Genomic DNA, 16,358 nt, shown 5'->3' on the forward strand with positions numbered 1-16,358 from the left:
GGGCCGCAGGGCGGCGGCGGGCAGCTCTGCCGGGGCGCGCGCTCACACGCCTGCCCTCCCCCCACTCCCCAGGCCATCCACGTGGAGACGGACCCGCAGACCATCAGTGCCTACCTGGTCTACCTGTCCCAGCACACGCCCGTGGAGGAGCAGAGCCAGCACAGCGACCTGGCCCTGGTGAGGGGGGCGGCGCGGGGGGACCGTGGCCAGCCCAGTCGGGACGCAGGGCCGGCAGGGCCACACCTCGGCTGCGGCGCCCTCCTGTCCGGAGCCGGGCTCGAGGGCCGGAGCCCCCAGTGCCCTGTGATCATCCAGGCCTGGTTGCCTCTGCGCCTCTGGGCTGGGGGAGGCGTGGCTTGGCCCACCCAGGAGTCTGCGGCTGGGGCCCGCACCCTGCTCCCTGCTGCGGGGGCCCTGTGAGCTGAGCACGGGGCCGCTTTCTCCCTCGTCGGCCTCGCTTCTGCCCCTCTGTCTTGTGACCTTGCTCCCCTGTTAGCGTGTTGGCTGACAGCGACGGAGGTTCTAGAGGCCCTGGGTCTTTGTAGAACGAGTGAGCGGAGGGAGTGAGGAGCGGGCTGAAGACAGAGGTCGGTGGGCAGTGGCGTTCTGTCCGAGCCTGGGTTCCTTGTCGAGGGGCTGGACGGTAATAAAGGTCCGGGCTGGAGGCCTCGCCCTGCTGAGCCCGGTCCAGGGGCCAGCCTGCCCTGCGTCACCGCTGCAGCTTTCAAGTGAACGTGGCGTCCGGCTGTTTGCAGATGGCCTTTCCCGTCGGGTCTCAAGGAGCGTGTGTTACTGTCGCTCGAGGGCGGACGGTGCCTTGCCCCATGCCTCGCTCTCCTCTCCGAGCGGGGCCGGCCCTCTCCAGGGAGCCTGTCACTTCTTGCTGCCCCTCCCGCCCGCTTGGCAGTTGACAGCCCCGCACGGCTGCGGGGCTCTGCGTGTGGGGCCCTTCCGTCCGTCATCGGCCTGCTGCCCGGTGGCGGGGGGTGGTCGTGCAGAGCGGACGTGGCGTCGGGGCGGCCTTCCGAGGGGACAGGGCTGTCGGCCAGGCACGACTGGCGTTGGGCCCCACGCCCTCTGACGCCGTGCTCCCCCAGGACGTGGCCCGGCTCATCGTGGAGCGCTCCACCATCATGTCCCACCTCTTCTCCAAGCGCTCCTGCAGCGCCGAGTCGGACGCCGTGCTGGCTGCCCTGCTCTCCATCTTCTCCCGCTACGTGCAGCGCATGCGCAAGAGCAAGGAGGGCGAGGAGGTCTACAGCTGGGTAAGGCGGGCGGGCGCCCTGGGTCCGGCCCCCGCGGCCCTCGCCTCGGCCCGCTCAGCCCCTTCCTCTCCCTCCAGTCTGAGTCGCAAGACCAGGTCTTCCTGCGCTGGACTAGCGGGGAGACGGCCACCATGCACATCCTGGTGGTCCACGCCATGGTCATCCTCCTGACGCTGGGGCCGCCCCGCGGTGAGCAGCCTGCGGGCGGTGGGGCCTGGGTCTCCCATTGGAGGTAGATACCCTCCCCTGCCCGTCCTGGGGGCGCACGTGAGAGCCTCCACGTGACGGTACCCCGTGCGCCGCCGAGCCTTCCGATCCGCAGGCCGGGGGTTTGCAGACTCCGTGCCGCGTCAGCCCACACGCTGTCCCGTCATCGTGAGGTGCACGTGGGTGTTGTTGGGCATCTCTGTGCCTGCTCCTCTTTGCACTATGGCTTCTGGAGGTGGAGGTGTCCACGTGGGGCTGCCCAGCTGAGGGGACACTGGTGCCCAGAGCAGGGAGCTCCGGGTCCTCTCCACAGGCCTGGGGTGTGGCCCTCGACTCGCTGGCCGTGGGCTGTGTCCAGCAGCCGGGGGCTGCCCTGCCACTTACTTGTGTCCAGGGGAGGCTGGCCTTGTGCCGGCCTGGCCTACCGGCTGCCCGGGGCTTTGTGCACCCCGAGTCCCGGAAGGAGCCGGTGTGACCAAGCCCACAGAGCCCAGAGCGCGTGCTGGCCCCAGCCTTACACCGTCCCCTGGGCGGCCTGGCCAGCCCTGCACCTCCGTTTCCTCAGCTGAGACGGGGCGACGCCGCGGTTGTGAGGATTACCCGAGTCAGCCGTGCAAAGCCTCTGCCGCCGGGCCACGCTCGGCTCCCGGTAGATTCCCCTCCATCCTCTGAAGCCCCAGTTCGCACCTGTAACCCGAGGACGTGCCGGCCTTGGCCTTCAGGCTTCGGTGCGGCCGGAGCTCCTAGGGTGGCGAGGTCGGGGAAGGCGTCGCTGAGCCATCCCTGGTGCTTGCCCTGTTGTCTCTCCCGAAGCTGGTGACGGCGAGTTCCGGGCGCTGCTGGACATCTGGTTCCCAGAGAAGAAGCCGCTGCCCACGGCCTTCCTGGTGGACACGTCGGAAGAGGCTCTGCTGCTGCCCGACTGGCTGAAGTTGCGCATGATCCGCTCGGAGGTCCCGCGCCTGGTGGACGCTGGTACGGCCGGCGGGGCCGGGGCGGGGAGGCCCACGCCCTGCCTCTTGCTGTAGGCCTGCGCGTGTGTTCTGCCTGTTGCCTGTTGGTGGACGCTGGTATGGCCGGCGGGGCCGGGGCGGGGAGGCCCAGGCCCTGCCTCTTGCTGTAGGCCTGCGCGTGCGTTCTGCCTGTTGCCTGTTGGTGGACGCTGGTATGGCCGGCCGGGCGGGGCGGGGAGGACCAGGCCTTGCCTCTCGCTGTAGGCCTGCGCGTGTGTTCTGCCTGTTGCTTGTTGGTGGACGCTGGTATGGCCGGCGGGGCCGGGGCGGGGAGGCCCAGGCCCTGCCTCTTGCTGTAGGCCTGCGCGTGTGTTCTGCCTGTTGCCTGTTGGTGGACGCTGGTACGGCCGGCGGGGCTCGGGCGGGGAGGACCACGCCTTGCCTCTTGCTGTAGGCCTGCGCGTGCGTTCTGCCTGTTGCCTGTTGGTGGACGCTGGTACGGCCGGCGGGGCCGGGCGGGGAGGACCACGCCTTGCCTCTTGCTGTAGGCCTGCGCGTGTGTTCTGCCTGTTGCCTGTTGGTGGACGCTGGTATGGCCGGCCGGGCTCGGGCGGGGAGGCCCAGGCCTTGCCTCTTGCTGTAGGCCTGCGCGTGTGTTCTGCCTGTTGCCTGTGAGAGAGGACGGCTCGGGGGCCTCTGGTGGGTTCCGGGGTGTCTGTTATTCAGCAGATGTTTGTGGAGCTGTCAGTGCACTGACAGCTGCCCACGCGCCCTTGTGGTCAGGTGGGGAGGCCGAGGGCCTCCCGTGAGCAGCGCTGCTGGAGGAGGAGCCAAGACCAAGTGGTCCCGGAATTCGGAGGGGGAGGGGCTGGGGCCTCGGAGCTGGCTCTGGGGTGCAGAGTGGCCTTGGGCGGCCTGCCGCGAGGAGGAGGGGCATCCGGCGGTGGTCAGCGTGGTATCCAGTGGGGGTAGCAGGCCGGGCAGTTTGGGGGGTGGCTTGGCTTGGGAAGCGCGGCAGGACACACCCAGGGGAGCCTTGACTCTGAGCTGGAGGGAGCGCAGGGCTGGCCCGCAGCCTCAGGACGCAGGGTGGGGGGCCTGAGGACCCACCAGCCACCCTTGGAGCTGCCCTCTGGGCCCTGGGCCCCGCCAGGCCCCGCGGGCCAGGGTCACCTGGTGGCGGTCGCTGAGCGAGAGCCGCCCTCAGCCCTGCAGGACCTGGAGCCCCAGCAGCTGCTGCTGTTCGTGCAGTCCTTCGGCATCCCTGTGTCCAGCATGAGCAAACTTCTCCAGTATCTGGACCAGGCGGTGGCCCACGACCCCCAGACCCTGGAGCAGAACATCATGGACAAGAGTGAGAGCCGGGTTCCCCCCCCCCGAGCTCCCTGGGCCCGCCGTGGGGCTGTGGCAGGGGAGCCAGGCTGGGGGCGGAGTGGAGCAGCCCCGGGGCAGGGGAGCCAGGCTGGGGGCGGAGTGGAGCAGCCCCGGGGCAGGGGCTGCGAGCAGGAAGGTGGAGCTGCGTCCAGCCCTCGGCTTGGAGGGTGGAGGGAGCTGCGGGTGCGGTCTGATTCTCTGCGGAAAGGCCCTGTCGCCCAGCTTCCCGGGGCCTGGGGAGGCTTGGAGCTCTGCGGGCACCGTGTGGAGGGCTTCCCTCCTCCCTGGGGACCCGTGTTTACCCGTGGCTGCCCCCCGCCGCAGATTACATGGCTCACCTGGTCGAGGTCCAGCACGAGCGAGGGGCGTCCGGAGGCCAGACTTTCCACTCCCTGCTCACGGCCTCCCTGCCCGCCCGGCGAGGTACGCACCCATCCCAGCTCGCGTGGCCACTCGGGAAGCGTTTGCTTCTGCCCGGCGTCCGGGCTTCTGTTTTGGGCCCTGTTGCTCCTGGGCCTCGGCAGGCCTGGCAAGGCTGGGGTCCCGGGGTGAGAGCCCTCTGCAGGGGCTGTGAGCCCGCTCCTGTCTGGGCGGTGGGCCGCCGGCTGAGCCTGGCCGTGGTCAGCATGGTCCCCGCCACAGCTGGCCATGATGGCTTCTCAGCCGACCTCCTCCTTCCCTGCAGACAGCACGGAGGCGCCGAAACCCAAAAGCAGCCCAGAGCAGCCACCGGGCCAGGGCAGGACCCGGGCCGTGACACAGGTGCGGGTTCTGGGCCCCGAGGACGACCTGGCCGGTATGCTTCTGCAGGTACGGGACACCCTCCCTCCCCGGTCCCTCCCCCAGCCTGGAATCCACGGCCAAGGGTTCCCTGGGCACGTGTGTTCTCGCCCCCTCCTCACTGTGACAGGCGCCGCAGAGCAGCGGTGCGCGGTTTCCGTCTTCACGCTTACACACCTGTATGCACACGTGTGTGCACAGGTCCACGCGCTCTCTCCTGGGCCTGTTGCCACGGGCCTCTTCCCAGTCCTTGCCCCCCGCCCCCACGCCCCTCTGGAGAGTCTGCTGGGGACCGGGCACACCAGTGCCAACTGCCGGCAGCCTCCGTGGGGTTGGGGTGCGGGGTGCGGGGTGCGAGGAGGGCTCTTCGGGGAAGGCCCCACCTGCCAGCCGCGCGGTCCTGATGGCTGCCTTTCAGCAGATCTTCCCGCTGAGCCCGAGCCCGCGGTGGCAGAGCTCCAGTGCGCGCCCCGTAGCCCTGGCGCTGCAACAGGCCCTGGGCCGGGAGCTGGCGCGAGTCCGCCAGGGGAGCCCCGAGGTGCCGGGCGTCGCGGTGCGCCTCCTGCAGGCCCTCGCCACCCTGCTGAACTCCCCGCACGGCGGCGCGCTGGCCATGGTCATGCACCAGAACCACTTCCTCGCCTGCCCTCTGATGCGCCAGCTCTGCCAGTACCAGGTAGGCCCCAAGTCCCCGCGCCCGGGCTCTGCCTCGCGCGGCCAAGGCCTCCGTCCCCTGTCCCGACCCCCCAGCCTCGGGGCTTCTATGGCCAGGCCTGCTTGGGCCCCAGCTGACGGGTGTCCTGACGCTGTCCGGTGGGCCGCGGCCCTTGCTCCTAAATGAGGAGACGTGGCTTTTGCTGTGGATCTGGGGGTAGATCCTCCGCTTCCGTGACAGAAATTCCCTGTGAGCAGGGCCGGAGCGTGTGGGTTTTCACCGCGTCCGCCACCTGGTTTCAGTGGTTTTGCCACATTCACCTTACTGCCCCTGCGTGTGCGCACGTGTGTGCTACCTCCTCGATCGTTCCTCTCTGAGCTCCGTGAGGACAGGCGGCAGCAGACCCCTCGTGGGCTGTGGGTACGGGCGCTGGAGGGGCCCCCGCCGTGGCAGGCGGGACGGCTCCGCGCGGCCCTGGCCCCGTCTGAGCCGTGCTGCGCCGCCCCCAGCGCTGCGTGCCCCAGGACACCGGCTTCTCGTCGCGCTTCCTCAAAGTGCTCGTGCAGACCCTGCAGTGGCTGGACAGCCCCGCCGTGGAGGCCGGGCCCCTGCAGGCCCAGCTCAAGCTGTTTGCTGCCCAGTACTCGGCACGGCGCCGGATCAGCGATGGTGAGGCGGGGTCGACGGGGGTCCTGGGCTCTCTGCCGTCGCGTCAGGGGGACCGGGGCCTTGTTCCCAGAGGGGTCCCGGGTGGCGTCGGGGTGAGTGGGGCCCAGCGGTTTGGGGGTCGGGGCGCTGGGGAGGTCCCCCAGGGGCGAGTGTACGTGTGGGAACCGAGGGGAGTCGCCTGCCCAGCTACCCCTGGCAGGAGTCCCGTGGGTCACACGGCACTCCCCTGCAGTGCGGAGCGGGCTCTTGCACCTGGCGGAGGCCCTGACGTTCCGCGGGGACCCGGAAGTGGTCAGCTCCACCATCCGCGCCATCATGGCCACCCTCAAGTCTGGGGAGGGGTGTGACGTGGAACCCGAGCTTATCAGTAAAGGTACTTGGGCCCCGGGTGCCACAAAGACCCCGCCTCGCCGCCCCGCACACAGGTCCCCCTCCTGGGCGCCCCGCGCACAGGGCCTGGGGGCGGGGCTGTGTGTCCTCGCGTCCGGTGGCCCCCTGAGTTGGAGTGATGCAGGTGCTCTCTCTGCCGCCCCCTCAGTCCTCCGGGCTCTGGTCGCCGTGAGGTCGCCTCACCTGGAGGAGCTGCTGGCCGCGCTCTTCTCTGCCGCCTCTGCCTTCCCGGCCTCGGGGCCCGTGGCCGTGGTGAGCTCGCTGCTGTTGCAGGAGAAGGGGGAGCCCCCGGCCCTGGGGAAGCAGGACTCTGACAGCTGCAGGTGAGCCAGCGGCGCGGTGGCCGGCTGGGAGGGGGGCAGGGGGCGGCCCCGGCCAGCTGCGTCTGAGCCCACCCCACCTTCCCTGCAGCCTGGAGCCTGTGCGGCTGGGACCTTGCTCGGGGCTCCTTGTCGACTGGCTGGAGATGCTGGACCCCGAGGTGATCAGTAGCTGCCCGGACCTGCAGCAGCGGCTGCTGTTCTCCCAGAGCAAGGTGGGCCTCGCCTGGACACGACGCGCTGGGCCCGCAGTCCGCCCGGCAGCCCCAGGGCGGGGCTGTCTCTCTGTCGGTTCCAGCAGATCCGAGGCCTGAGTCTCAGTGGCCAGACAGGTCCCGTGTTTCCTCTGAGCGGGTCACCACAACTGGCCAGATCTGGTCACGGAGGCGGGCGGGGGGTGGCTTGGTCCTTCGTGGGCTCAGGTCCTCACAGGGCACGAGGCGGTAGGGGGAGTGGAGCTCAGCACCCCGTGACGAGGGGTGGGGTCCTCTGAGGGGTCGGAGCCCACATCAGGGCTCCGCGGGGGCGGCCGTGGGGAAGGGGGGGAAACACTGACCAGGTCGCCGGGGAGGGGCTGCCAGGCCACCCCTGCCCGTGATCCTGCGGCGCGCAGTTGGTCTGCGCTTCTGAGAGCGGACGTCACGCGCCCGCGGCCCCGCCCGTCCAGGCGTTCCCGCGCCCCGGGTTTTGCTCGCGTGTGTCCTGGTCTCTGAGGAGTGGATTCCGTTCAGCCCATGTTTAACCTGTGGAGTGAGCGGCCTGGCTGGGTGGCTCTCTGGGCGGGAGCCTCGGATATGCCTCGAAACGGACACCTTCCTCTGCTCTGTGCCGGCACACGTGGGCTGTCACCTGCTGACGTCACCCGGCAGAGCCGTCAGCCCGGCGGGGACCATCGCAGGTTTCCTCCCTCCCCAGGGCAAAGGCCATCCCGGCCCGCAGGTGCCGTCTTTCCGACCCTACCTCTTAGCCCTGCTCACGCACCAGTCCAGCTGGTCCACGCTGCACCAGTGTATCCACGTCCTGCTGGGCAGGAACCGGGAGCAAAGGCGAGTCCCCCGGACCCTTGTCCCCCACCGGCAGGTCTGTTCCTGCCACAGGCAGTATGGGCCTCGGGGCCCCGTGGGGCAGCTGCCCTGCCTGGACTCCTCCGGGAGCCGAGTTCAGAGGGCAGCGTCGGGGGCCTTGGGCGGGGGGATCTGATCCAGCACCCTTCCCCCTGGCTTCCTCAGGAACCAGGGCGCTCTTGCCTGGCCCGGTGTCCCTTCTCTGGGTGACCAGCAGGCAGACAGTAGGGTTCATGTCCCTTCTCTGGGTGACCAGCAGGCAGACAGTAGGATTCATGTCCCTTCTCTGGGTGACCAGCAGGCAGACAGTAGGGTTCACTGTCCTCCGGTCGTGTGAATGGCTGGCGTCCGTGCTATGCTGCGGGGGCGCCAGAGGCCCCTGTGCACGGCTGCAAGCGTGGGGCGGGGTAGGGCGGGGCGGGCCGGGGCCGACGTTAGCTTTGCCACCGTGAGCTGCAGAGAGGTCAGGTGGGGCAGCCCGCGTACCCTGACGGCTGACCTGGGCCCTCGGCCGGCAGGGAGCATCTCGCCCCACCCCTGCCTGCCTCCGCCTGGAGGCGTGCCCCGTGCTCAGCCAAGCCACCTCGCTTCCTCCAGGTTTGACCCCTCGGCCTCCCTGGACTTCCTCTGGGCCTGCATCCACATTCCTCGAATCTGGCAGGGCAGGGACCAGCGTACCCCTCAGGCAGGTTTTGGGGTGTCTGCTGCCTGCAGGGTGGGGTGGCGGGTGGACGTGGCCGGGCCTGACTGGCGGTGCCCGCTGCAGAAGCGGCGGGAGGAGCTGGTGCTGCGGGTCCAGGCCCCGGAGCTCATCGGCCTGGTGGAGCTGATCCTGGCGGAGGCGGAGACCAGGAGCCGGGACGGGGACGCGAGCGCCTGCGGCCTTCTCCAGGCCCGGCTGCCTCTGCTGCTCAGCTGCTGCCGCGGTGACGACGAGGGCGTCGGGAAGGTGACGGCACACCTGACAGGCTGCGTCCAGCAGTGGGCTGACAGGTGAGGGTGCTGGGCCCCGGGCTCTGAGCCCCCCGTCCCCTTGCCCGTGTGACGGGAGGCCGCAGCTCAGGCACGAGCACCGTGGTGATGAGCCCAGGCCACCAGTGGGGGTGGGGTAGGGGTGAGGGGCCGGCACACCAGCTCTGCACGCAGCCCGCAGTGGGAACAGCGGCTCCCCCGTTCCGCGGCCACCCCGAGTCTGGTCTCTGGTCTCTCACAGCGTGTTGGGCAGGCGTTGCCGAGACCTGCTCGTGCACCTCTACCTGCAGCGGCCAGACCTCCGGGTGCCTGTGCCTGACGTCCTGCTGCACAGCGAAGGGGCCGCTGGCAGCAGCGTCTGCAAGGTAAAGCCCTACGGGGTTATCGGGGCCACCTTTGTCCTTCACTTGGAGGTAGAAACGCCAACTGGGAGGTAGAGAAATGCCTTTTCTCAGATCTAAAGACAAAAAAGGCACCTGGTGAGTGTCGATGGCATGTCTGAGGGCAGAGGCTGCCCTGCAACCCTCGCCTGTCCGGCCTCTCGAAGGGTCTAGAAACGATCTTTTCTTCCTCCAGGAAGTCCTCTGGGTGTGGAGCAGAGGAGGGTGGGTGTCCTCCTCGTTCCCTGATGAGGGACGGTTGACTACAGCAGGCCACGTGGTGCGTGTGTGACGGCGTGGCATGTGTCCCAGCACCCGCAGCCCTTCCTGGCTGCCTGCTGTGGCGCTGGCCTTTGGCCCAGCGTGGGGCCTCTGTGCGCGGGTCTGCGTGGCATCTGCCTTCACCTCCCTTGGGTGATGGTGGGGGAAGGGGGGTCTGGTGGGCCCCCTGCCCATGTTCCCTGGGCTGGACCCTGGAGTCGCATCTGCCGCCTGCCCTGCTTCTTGGGACAGGGAGGGAAGTTGAGGTTTTTCCAGTTGTGCTTCCTTCCACTTTGGTGTGTTACTTGATTTACACACCTGAAATTACGCTTTATTTGTAAGGTTGGTTTTTCTCGTCGGAGCTAACGTAGGGCTTTTATTCTGTTTGTGCGGAGAGGGTGACCTCACACACCACGTGCTGAGATTGGCTGGGAGCTCTGGCCACGGCCTGTTTGACCCCCAGGAGCACCAGAAAGCACTAGGGGAACAGGTTTCTCTGGGTCGCTGCATAGGTCCTTAGGGACCATGCCAGGGCCTTGGGGTCCGGGGACCCTGGAGCAGGGGTCCGCACGCTGCCCGGTGAGCCCCATCGTAGCCCCTGCAGTGAGGGCAGCGGACTCGGCGGGGGGGCGGGCAGGTAGGGTGCGAGGGCTGCCGGCGGCCCCGGCTCTGACCACCCCCGTCCCTCTCAGCTGGACGGCCTCATTCACCGCTTCATCACCCTCCTGGCGGACACCAGCGACTCGCGGGCGGCCGAGAACCGAGTGGCCGACGCCAACATGGCCTGTCGGAAGCTGGCTGTGGCCCACCCCATCCTGCTACTCAGGTACCGCCTGGCCTGTCCCACCTGCAGCCGGAGCGCGCAACGCTCGCGGGCGGTGTGCCCTCCCCGCCCAGCCTGGAGCGGCTCCCGCACCACGCGTTCCTGTAAGGCGGGCTCTGCGGCTAAGAGCGGGTGGACGCGCACCGTGGTGGTGTCGTCACGGGCAGCCGGGGCCTCGGCTGCTTCCTGACTAAGCCGAGTCTCGGTGGCGGGGGTGGGGGTGGGGGGCTGGTGGACACGGGAGAGGGTGGGTCAGGTGAGCGGCCCAGAACGTCACGGTGGGGGTTAGTGGGCTCCGGCTGGGCTCCAAGTGCAAGTTGATGTCGGCCCTCGGGGGGCGGGGCGAGGGGCGCAGGGGGAGACGGCCCAGGACCACCGAGCGCATGCGTCGCCCCCAGGCACCTGCCCATGATCGCCGCCCTCCTGCACGGCCGCAACCACCTGAACTTCCAGGAGTTCCGGCAGCAGAACCACCTGACCTTCTTCCTGCACGTGCTGGGCATCCTGGAGCTGCTGCAGCCGCAGGTGTTCCAGAGCGAGCACCAGGGGGCGCTGTGGGACTGCCTGCTCTCCTTCCTCCGCCTGCTGCTGGTGGGTGCCCCGCCCACGCTCCGGACGCTGGGCCCGGTGCCTCTCCCTGCGCCCTCCTCAGCCAGTGCCCCTGCCCGCCCGGCCCGCCCCCCGACCGTCCTGAGCTCCCTCCCCATCCAGCTCGTCCCCTTCTGCTCCCACCACTCTGGCAGCCCCGGTGTTTCTGACCAGGACTGAGGGTCCATCCCCTTGTCCACCTGAGGCGGCCGTGTGAGGGCGCAGCCCCTTGGCTGCATCAGGGGCAGGGCCGGGCCACCTGCCTGCCTGACAGCTTCACCCGGGGAAGGCCCCCAGCTGCTCACGCGCCTGGGGAGACCCCACGTTCCTCAGGGTTCATGAGGGACGAGGCCACTCCTGACCGTTAGGGATCTTAACGTGCTGCCCGGCAGAGGGCGGCGTGTTGCTGGTGTCCAGGGTGTACTGTGAGGCTCCAGGGGGAGTGACGCGGGCAAGACGGGGGATGCTTCAGGCCCTGAAAGCTCCCGCCTCGCGCTTCCCTTTGCAGAACTACAGGAAGGCCTCCCGCCACCTGGCCCCCTTCATCAGCAAGTTTGTGCAGTTCACCCACAAGTACATCACCTGCAACGCCCCGGCCGCCGTCGCCTTCCTGCAGAAACACTCCGACGCGCTCCAGTGAGTGTGCGCGTCTGGCACGGCCCCTCTCCGGCCAGGGTCCCGTCGTGGCGTGCTCAGGGCTGGGAGCTCCCAGGGGGCGTGGTGGCGGGGCTGGACACTGCCCACGGCGCCGGGGCCATTCTGAGCTGGCTCCCTCCTCCCTCGGCCCCTGGGGCACCTCCTGAGCCCCTGCCCACGGGGCCCTGCCCGCCTCCCACCTGTGGCGCAGTCCTCACGGAGAACCTTGCCCCCCCAGTGACCTGTCCTTCGACAGCAGTGACCTGGTGATGCTCAAGTCACTCCTGGCGGGGCTGAGCCTTCCCAGCAGGGACGGCAGGGCCGAGCGAGGCCTGGACGAGGAGGGCGAGGGTGAGTGGGGCCGGGGCTGCGGCTGGGCTGCCCTGGGCGCCCTCGGGCATCGCTGGCCCCGCCCGTGACACGCGCAAAGCACCGAGTCGCGTGTGGCCGGCGTGGCCTACGGCACCTGCCCTCTGTGGGGCCAGCTGGGTCTCTGTCCTCGTCCCCGTCCCCGTCCTGTGGCCCCTACAGTGGGGCGACCCGGCACCTGCAGCATCGTGTCTGGCGGGCACGCGGTGGGTTTGTGAATGGGCCGAGTGCCCGGGGGCCCAGGTCCGCTGCTGGCCCTTCACGGCCGTTCTGCCCTGGGTTTGCCAAGTCGCTGGTGTCGAGGGTGACTCGGCCGTCCACGGACGTGCCTAGCACAGGGCTCTGCACGCGGGCGCCTTTACTGAGCACCTGCTGTGTGCCGGGGGCAGCGGGGAAGGCCACGCGCACAGCGTGGTGGGTGAGAGGCTCGAGAGAGAAGTGCCGTGTCTCCCAGACAGCTCCCAGCAGGCTCGTTTCAGCGCATTTATGGAGCGCCCGTTGTGTACCACCGTGCTCAGCCCAGGGCAGGGGCTGCATCTTTGGGGATCTGGTGTGATTCTGGGCACTGCTCAGCAAAGCTGCCCCTCGCTTACGCACATGGATCCCGCGGCCTCTGTGTCGAGTGTGTCCGTGGCTCTCAGGCCCTCTGGACAGTGGCCTGGGGCGGACCGTCCTCGTCTCCACCCAACAGCACTGGCCTCCTGTCTTGCAGACGAGAGCTCGGCTGGCCCCCTGCCTCTGGTCAGCATCTCCCTCTTCACTCCTCTGACCGCAGCTGAAGTGGCCCCCTATGTGAAGAGGCTTTCCCGGGGCCAGACGGTCGAGGGTAAGTTTGGGGGTTTGGCTCCCCCAGACCCAGTCGGCCCCGTGGTGGGTGGTGGCCTCCCTTTCTGTCCCTGCGGCATCCTGGGTCCCACAGCGGCCCTTGGCCATCCAGGCTTCTCCTGGGTGGGGGGGGCGCATCCAGAATACAGCAGGGCCCCTGCCAGGTCCCGGGAGGGGCTGGGCTCTTTCCTCAGAGTGGGAATAGGGGCGGGTAGAGAGGGGGTCGGGGGAAGAAGCAGGGCTGGAGACTGGGGGTGGCTTCTCTGCTGGCCAGTGGCGCCGGGGAGCCCCCTGGAGTCCCTGTGGGCACCGAGGAAGAGGGGCCTGGCGGGGAGTTGGCCGACAGCCCCTGGTCCCCTACGGAGGAGCCGAGGGCCTGGGTGGCCACCTGCGGGGAGGGGCAGGGCCACGTTTGTGCCGTGTGGCTTCGGGGCAGCCGGGGCAGACATCCGGGGAGTGTGGTGCCGATGCAGATCCCTGGGCCCCTCAGAAACCTCTGAAAGCCTGGTCGGCCAGCACCTCCGGTTTGGGGTCGTTGGCTCGGTAGTTGGGAAGGCAGCGGCACCCCCAGTGCTTTCCGTCCCAAGGTGCTGGGGGCCCCCTGGCCTGAGCAAGCACTAGGGATGCTATGGAAGCTCCAGGAGGCACCGGCACTGACGTTAGAGCAGCCATGCTGCACCTGTAGAACCAGGTCCCTCCGCCAGGGCCTGTGCTGAGGCCGGGCCGGGGTCCCTGCCCGGCAGGTGTGCTGTGGGGCAGCGGGCTCTGGCCCCGGGACTCCACCACTCCCGCCTCTGGGCTGCGTGGGGGACAGGTTCGCCCCCGAGCCCAGCAGCTGCAGCCTGGCCCTCACCATACGCTTTCTACCCATCTTAGATCTGTTGGAGGTTCTGAGCGACGTGGACGAGATGTCCCGGCGGAGACCCGAGATCTTGGGCTTCTTCTCGGTGCGGGAGCTGTCATGTGCCCGGAGGAACTGAGACACGTGTCAGAGGCTGGGGCGGGAGGGCAAAGCCGCACTGGGCCCCAGACAGGGACGCCGCCCACCACCCTCCTTCCTGCTGTGCACCCCGCTCAGCCCTCAGCGGCTGGGCTTTGGGGGTGGGCGCCACGTCTGAGCCCGGCCCCGCCCCAGATTCTCAGTCCCGCCCAGAACTGAGGCAGCCCGCTCCTCCACACTGCGCTGGAGCTCCTATGTGCTTCATGGGTCCTGACGTCCCAGGGCCCAGCGACGGGGGATGTTGAGGGGGCTTAGGGAGTGGGGTCCCCTGGACGGGAGGGTGGCCCTGCTGACACCGCCCCCGTCCCCGCAGACCAGTCTGCAGCGGCTGATGAGCTCAGCTGAGGAGTCCTGCCGCAGCCTGGCCTTCAGCCTGGCCCTGCGCTCCATCCAGAGCAACCCCAGGTGAGCCGGCGTCACCTGCTGCCACAGGCCGCCCAGTGCCCTGGGCCAGGCCTCCTGCTCCTCCTGTCCGGTGGGGCCCGGCACGGGGCTCTGCGGAGGCATCGGGGCCTTGGCCGTCTTGACACGGGGGGAGGTGCCAACCTGAGCACGTGGCTCTTTCAGCATCGCAGCCGACTTCTTGCCCACGTTCATGTACTGCCTGGGCAGCCGGGACTTTGAGGTAGCGCAGACGGCCCTCCGGAACCTGCCGGAGTACACCCTCCTCTGCCAGGGTGAGTCTTCCCCGACCCCACCCGCCCAGGCCCTGGTGCCTGCGGAGGCCTCGGTACCCGGGGCCAGGCTCTCGGGGAAAGACCAGAGGCTCCACTTCCGAGAGCTGCCTGATGACCTGGCCGCTGCGGCCAGAATGTCAGGGCAGCGCAGCCTGACGGGGTCTTCGTCTGTCCCCAGAGCATGCAGCCGTGCTTCTGCACCGGGCCTTCCTGGTGGGCATGTATGGCCAGGTGGACACCAGCGCCCAGATCTCCGAGGCCCTGAGGATCCTGCACATGGAGGCTGTGATGTGAGCCTGGGCCGCAGCCCGACTGCACGCCTGGTCCGCTGGTGGCCTCCTCCGGGAGCACCAAGGTAGGCGGGGCCGGCACTCAGAGCCCAGGCCCAGCCGCCCCTGGCCGGCAGTGGGGGGCCGTCTGCCACGGAGGCTGTCCCGCCTGCGGAGTGATGGGGGCACAGCCCCGCTGCGAGGGGATGCTGACAGCCTAGCGAGTCGAGGCGAGGGGCTGGGTTCAAATGAAACCTTTGAACTCCGCGATGCTGCTGCCTGTGTGGTTTGCCTCCTTGGAGACCCCGGGAGTGCGTGGGGCCTGGGAGCTTGGAGCCCTGCCCCCAGGGCCCGGCCAGCCTGCCTGCTCCTGGCTGGGCGTGTGACAGTGTCCATCTGGAGACAGGAGGGCGCCTGCCTGCTGGGCACAGCCTCGGCCCTTCCTCCCTGCCCTCCACCCAGCTCCCCACTTTCAGGCAGCATCGGGGTTGGGGGAGAGCTGGCAGTGCCCGGGCGCCCCCTGCCCCCGAGTTCTCTGCCCGCGGGCTTGGCCTCGTCAGCTCCCGGAGGGAGCGGGGCTCGCTGGGGGTCGGCAGAGCAGTCTTCTCTCCCCCCCCAGCAAGGACCTCAGCTCCCCGAGACCCTCGGCTTCGGGCATCGCTCCAGGAAGCCCCCGCGGGCTGGCGCAGTGCAGCCACTGAGGGGCGCGTCCTCCGCGGAGCTGCGGTGCTGGGGCAGGGGGCGGGGGCGCGGCTCTGCCCGAGAACTTGGCCTGGGGACTCTGAGGGCAGGGGGCAGTGCTCCCTCTAGTGAGGGCCCTGGGGTCCCCCCAGGCGGCACTGGTTTCTCCAGGCCAGTGTCCTCGTCTCTGGGGGCAATGCCGTCCCGATCCCCTCCAGGCTCAACGCAGGTGGCGTCCCACTCCTCCCTCCCATGGCTCCCGTTAGTGCCCTGCCAGAGCCCCGGTCTCCCTGTGGCCCCCGGGTTCCACTGTGCGCCCCCCTCCCCCTGCAGGGTCCCCGTCTGCCTGGCTCCTGCTCAGCTGGGGCCACCAGGGGGCGCTGAGGCTAGAGACAGACCCTTGTGGGGTGGGGGGTGGTCCCTGCTTCCATGCGCACCAGGGACAGGGCTGTGCCCCTAGCCCCACAGGCCCCTGGTCGGCCACGGCCTTGCCAGCCTCCCTTTTCCCCGTCCTTGCTTCTCCCCAGCCTCCCTGCTCCCCTGAGCCCGACGGGTCGGCCACCCCGCCACTGCCCGTGTGACAGCCCTTCAGTATCCAGATCCTGCCCGTTCCCTGGTGGAGCCCCAGGACCCCCTGTCCCGTCTGGCTTCTTTCTTGGCCCCCGTTGTGTGGGCTCTTGCTCGGACACGTGGAACCGGCCTTTGGCCACTGGCAGCTCCTGCCCCTCTGCGGTCCCTGCACAGAGGGACATGGCGCTGAAGGGCCCCCTCCTGCCTCCCGCCCTGGGCGCCCGAGCAGGAAGTGCCATGCCACTTGCGGGCTGCCACGGCCCTGCCCGTCTGGGCTTGGGTGACAGCTGTTGGGACACCTGCACGCCCCAAAGTGCCGCTGCCTTACCCGGAGCCGGGAGCACGGGCCCCCTGGGGTTGGGGGGGTGGGGCTGGGGCAGTTCACTCGTGACCCTGGGCTGTGTGAGGGCCCAGCAGGCGGAGAGACAGGCGCTGCGGGAGCCCTTAGACCACCTTCCTGCCCAGTCCCAGCAATGTCAGGGCCGAGGCCTGGGGGGGCCTGGGGCTGGGGGGGGCGGGGATTCCGACCACCCTCCGCCTTCACCTTTCTGCGGGCAAAGGCGGACGTCCCGGCAGGGCTGCGGGCGGGTGGCTGGCGCACGGGCGGTACCCACAGAACCGTGCTTACCA

The 16,358-nt window shown here is 69.4% G+C and overlaps 1 protein-coding gene across 4 annotated transcripts in view; it reads left to right on the forward strand.

Annotated features, from left to right (window-relative positions):
* INTS1 (integrator complex subunit 1) overlaps positions 1–14,747 on the forward strand; it is a 29,066-nt gene extending 14,319 nt beyond the window's left edge. Inside the window, exons 23-47 of one of the 4 annotated variants that reach the window (XM_067012815.1) lie at positions 73–177; positions 1,098–1,265; positions 1,343–1,454; positions 2,286–2,447; positions 3,633–3,779; positions 4,124–4,222; positions 4,485–4,609; positions 4,998–5,255; positions 5,744–5,903; positions 6,136–6,276; positions 6,442–6,616; positions 6,705–6,828; positions 7,529–7,659; positions 8,275–8,362; positions 8,444–8,670; positions 8,891–9,014; positions 9,983–10,116; positions 10,512–10,704; positions 11,210–11,337; positions 11,576–11,688; positions 12,398–12,532; positions 13,408–13,478; positions 13,845–13,936; positions 14,099–14,208; positions 14,387–14,747. In XM_067012815.1, the coding sequence (XP_066868916.1) occupies positions 73–177; positions 1,098–1,265; positions 1,343–1,454; positions 2,286–2,447; positions 3,633–3,779; positions 4,124–4,222; positions 4,485–4,609; positions 4,998–5,255; positions 5,744–5,903; positions 6,136–6,276; positions 6,442–6,616; positions 6,705–6,828; positions 7,529–7,659; positions 8,275–8,362; positions 8,444–8,670; positions 8,891–9,014; positions 9,983–10,116; positions 10,512–10,704; positions 11,210–11,337; positions 11,576–11,688; positions 12,398–12,532; positions 13,408–13,478; positions 13,845–13,936; positions 14,099–14,208; positions 14,387–14,502 (3,438 nt within the window). In that variant the 3' untranslated portion in view covers positions 14,503–14,747. The remainder of the gene's footprint in view (positions 1–72; positions 178–1,097; positions 1,266–1,342; positions 1,455–2,285; positions 2,448–3,632; positions 3,780–4,123; positions 4,223–4,484; positions 4,610–4,997; positions 5,256–5,743; positions 5,904–6,135; positions 6,277–6,441; positions 6,617–6,704; positions 6,829–7,528; positions 7,660–8,274; positions 8,363–8,443; positions 8,671–8,890; positions 9,015–9,982; positions 10,117–10,511; positions 10,705–11,209; positions 11,338–11,575; positions 11,689–12,397; positions 12,533–13,407; positions 13,479–13,844; positions 13,937–14,098; positions 14,209–14,386) is intronic. The other 3 variants (XM_067012817.1, XM_067012816.1, XM_059037383.2) reach the window with 3 other exon arrangements.
* The last annotated feature ends 1,611 nt before the right edge of the window (positions 14,748–16,358 follow it).

This window comes from Kogia breviceps, chromosome 14 (genome assembly GCF_026419965.1).
Source record: "Kogia breviceps isolate mKogBre1 chromosome 14, mKogBre1 haplotype 1, whole genome shotgun sequence".
Lineage (NCBI taxonomy): Eukaryota > Metazoa > Chordata > Mammalia > Artiodactyla > Physeteridae > Kogia > Kogia breviceps.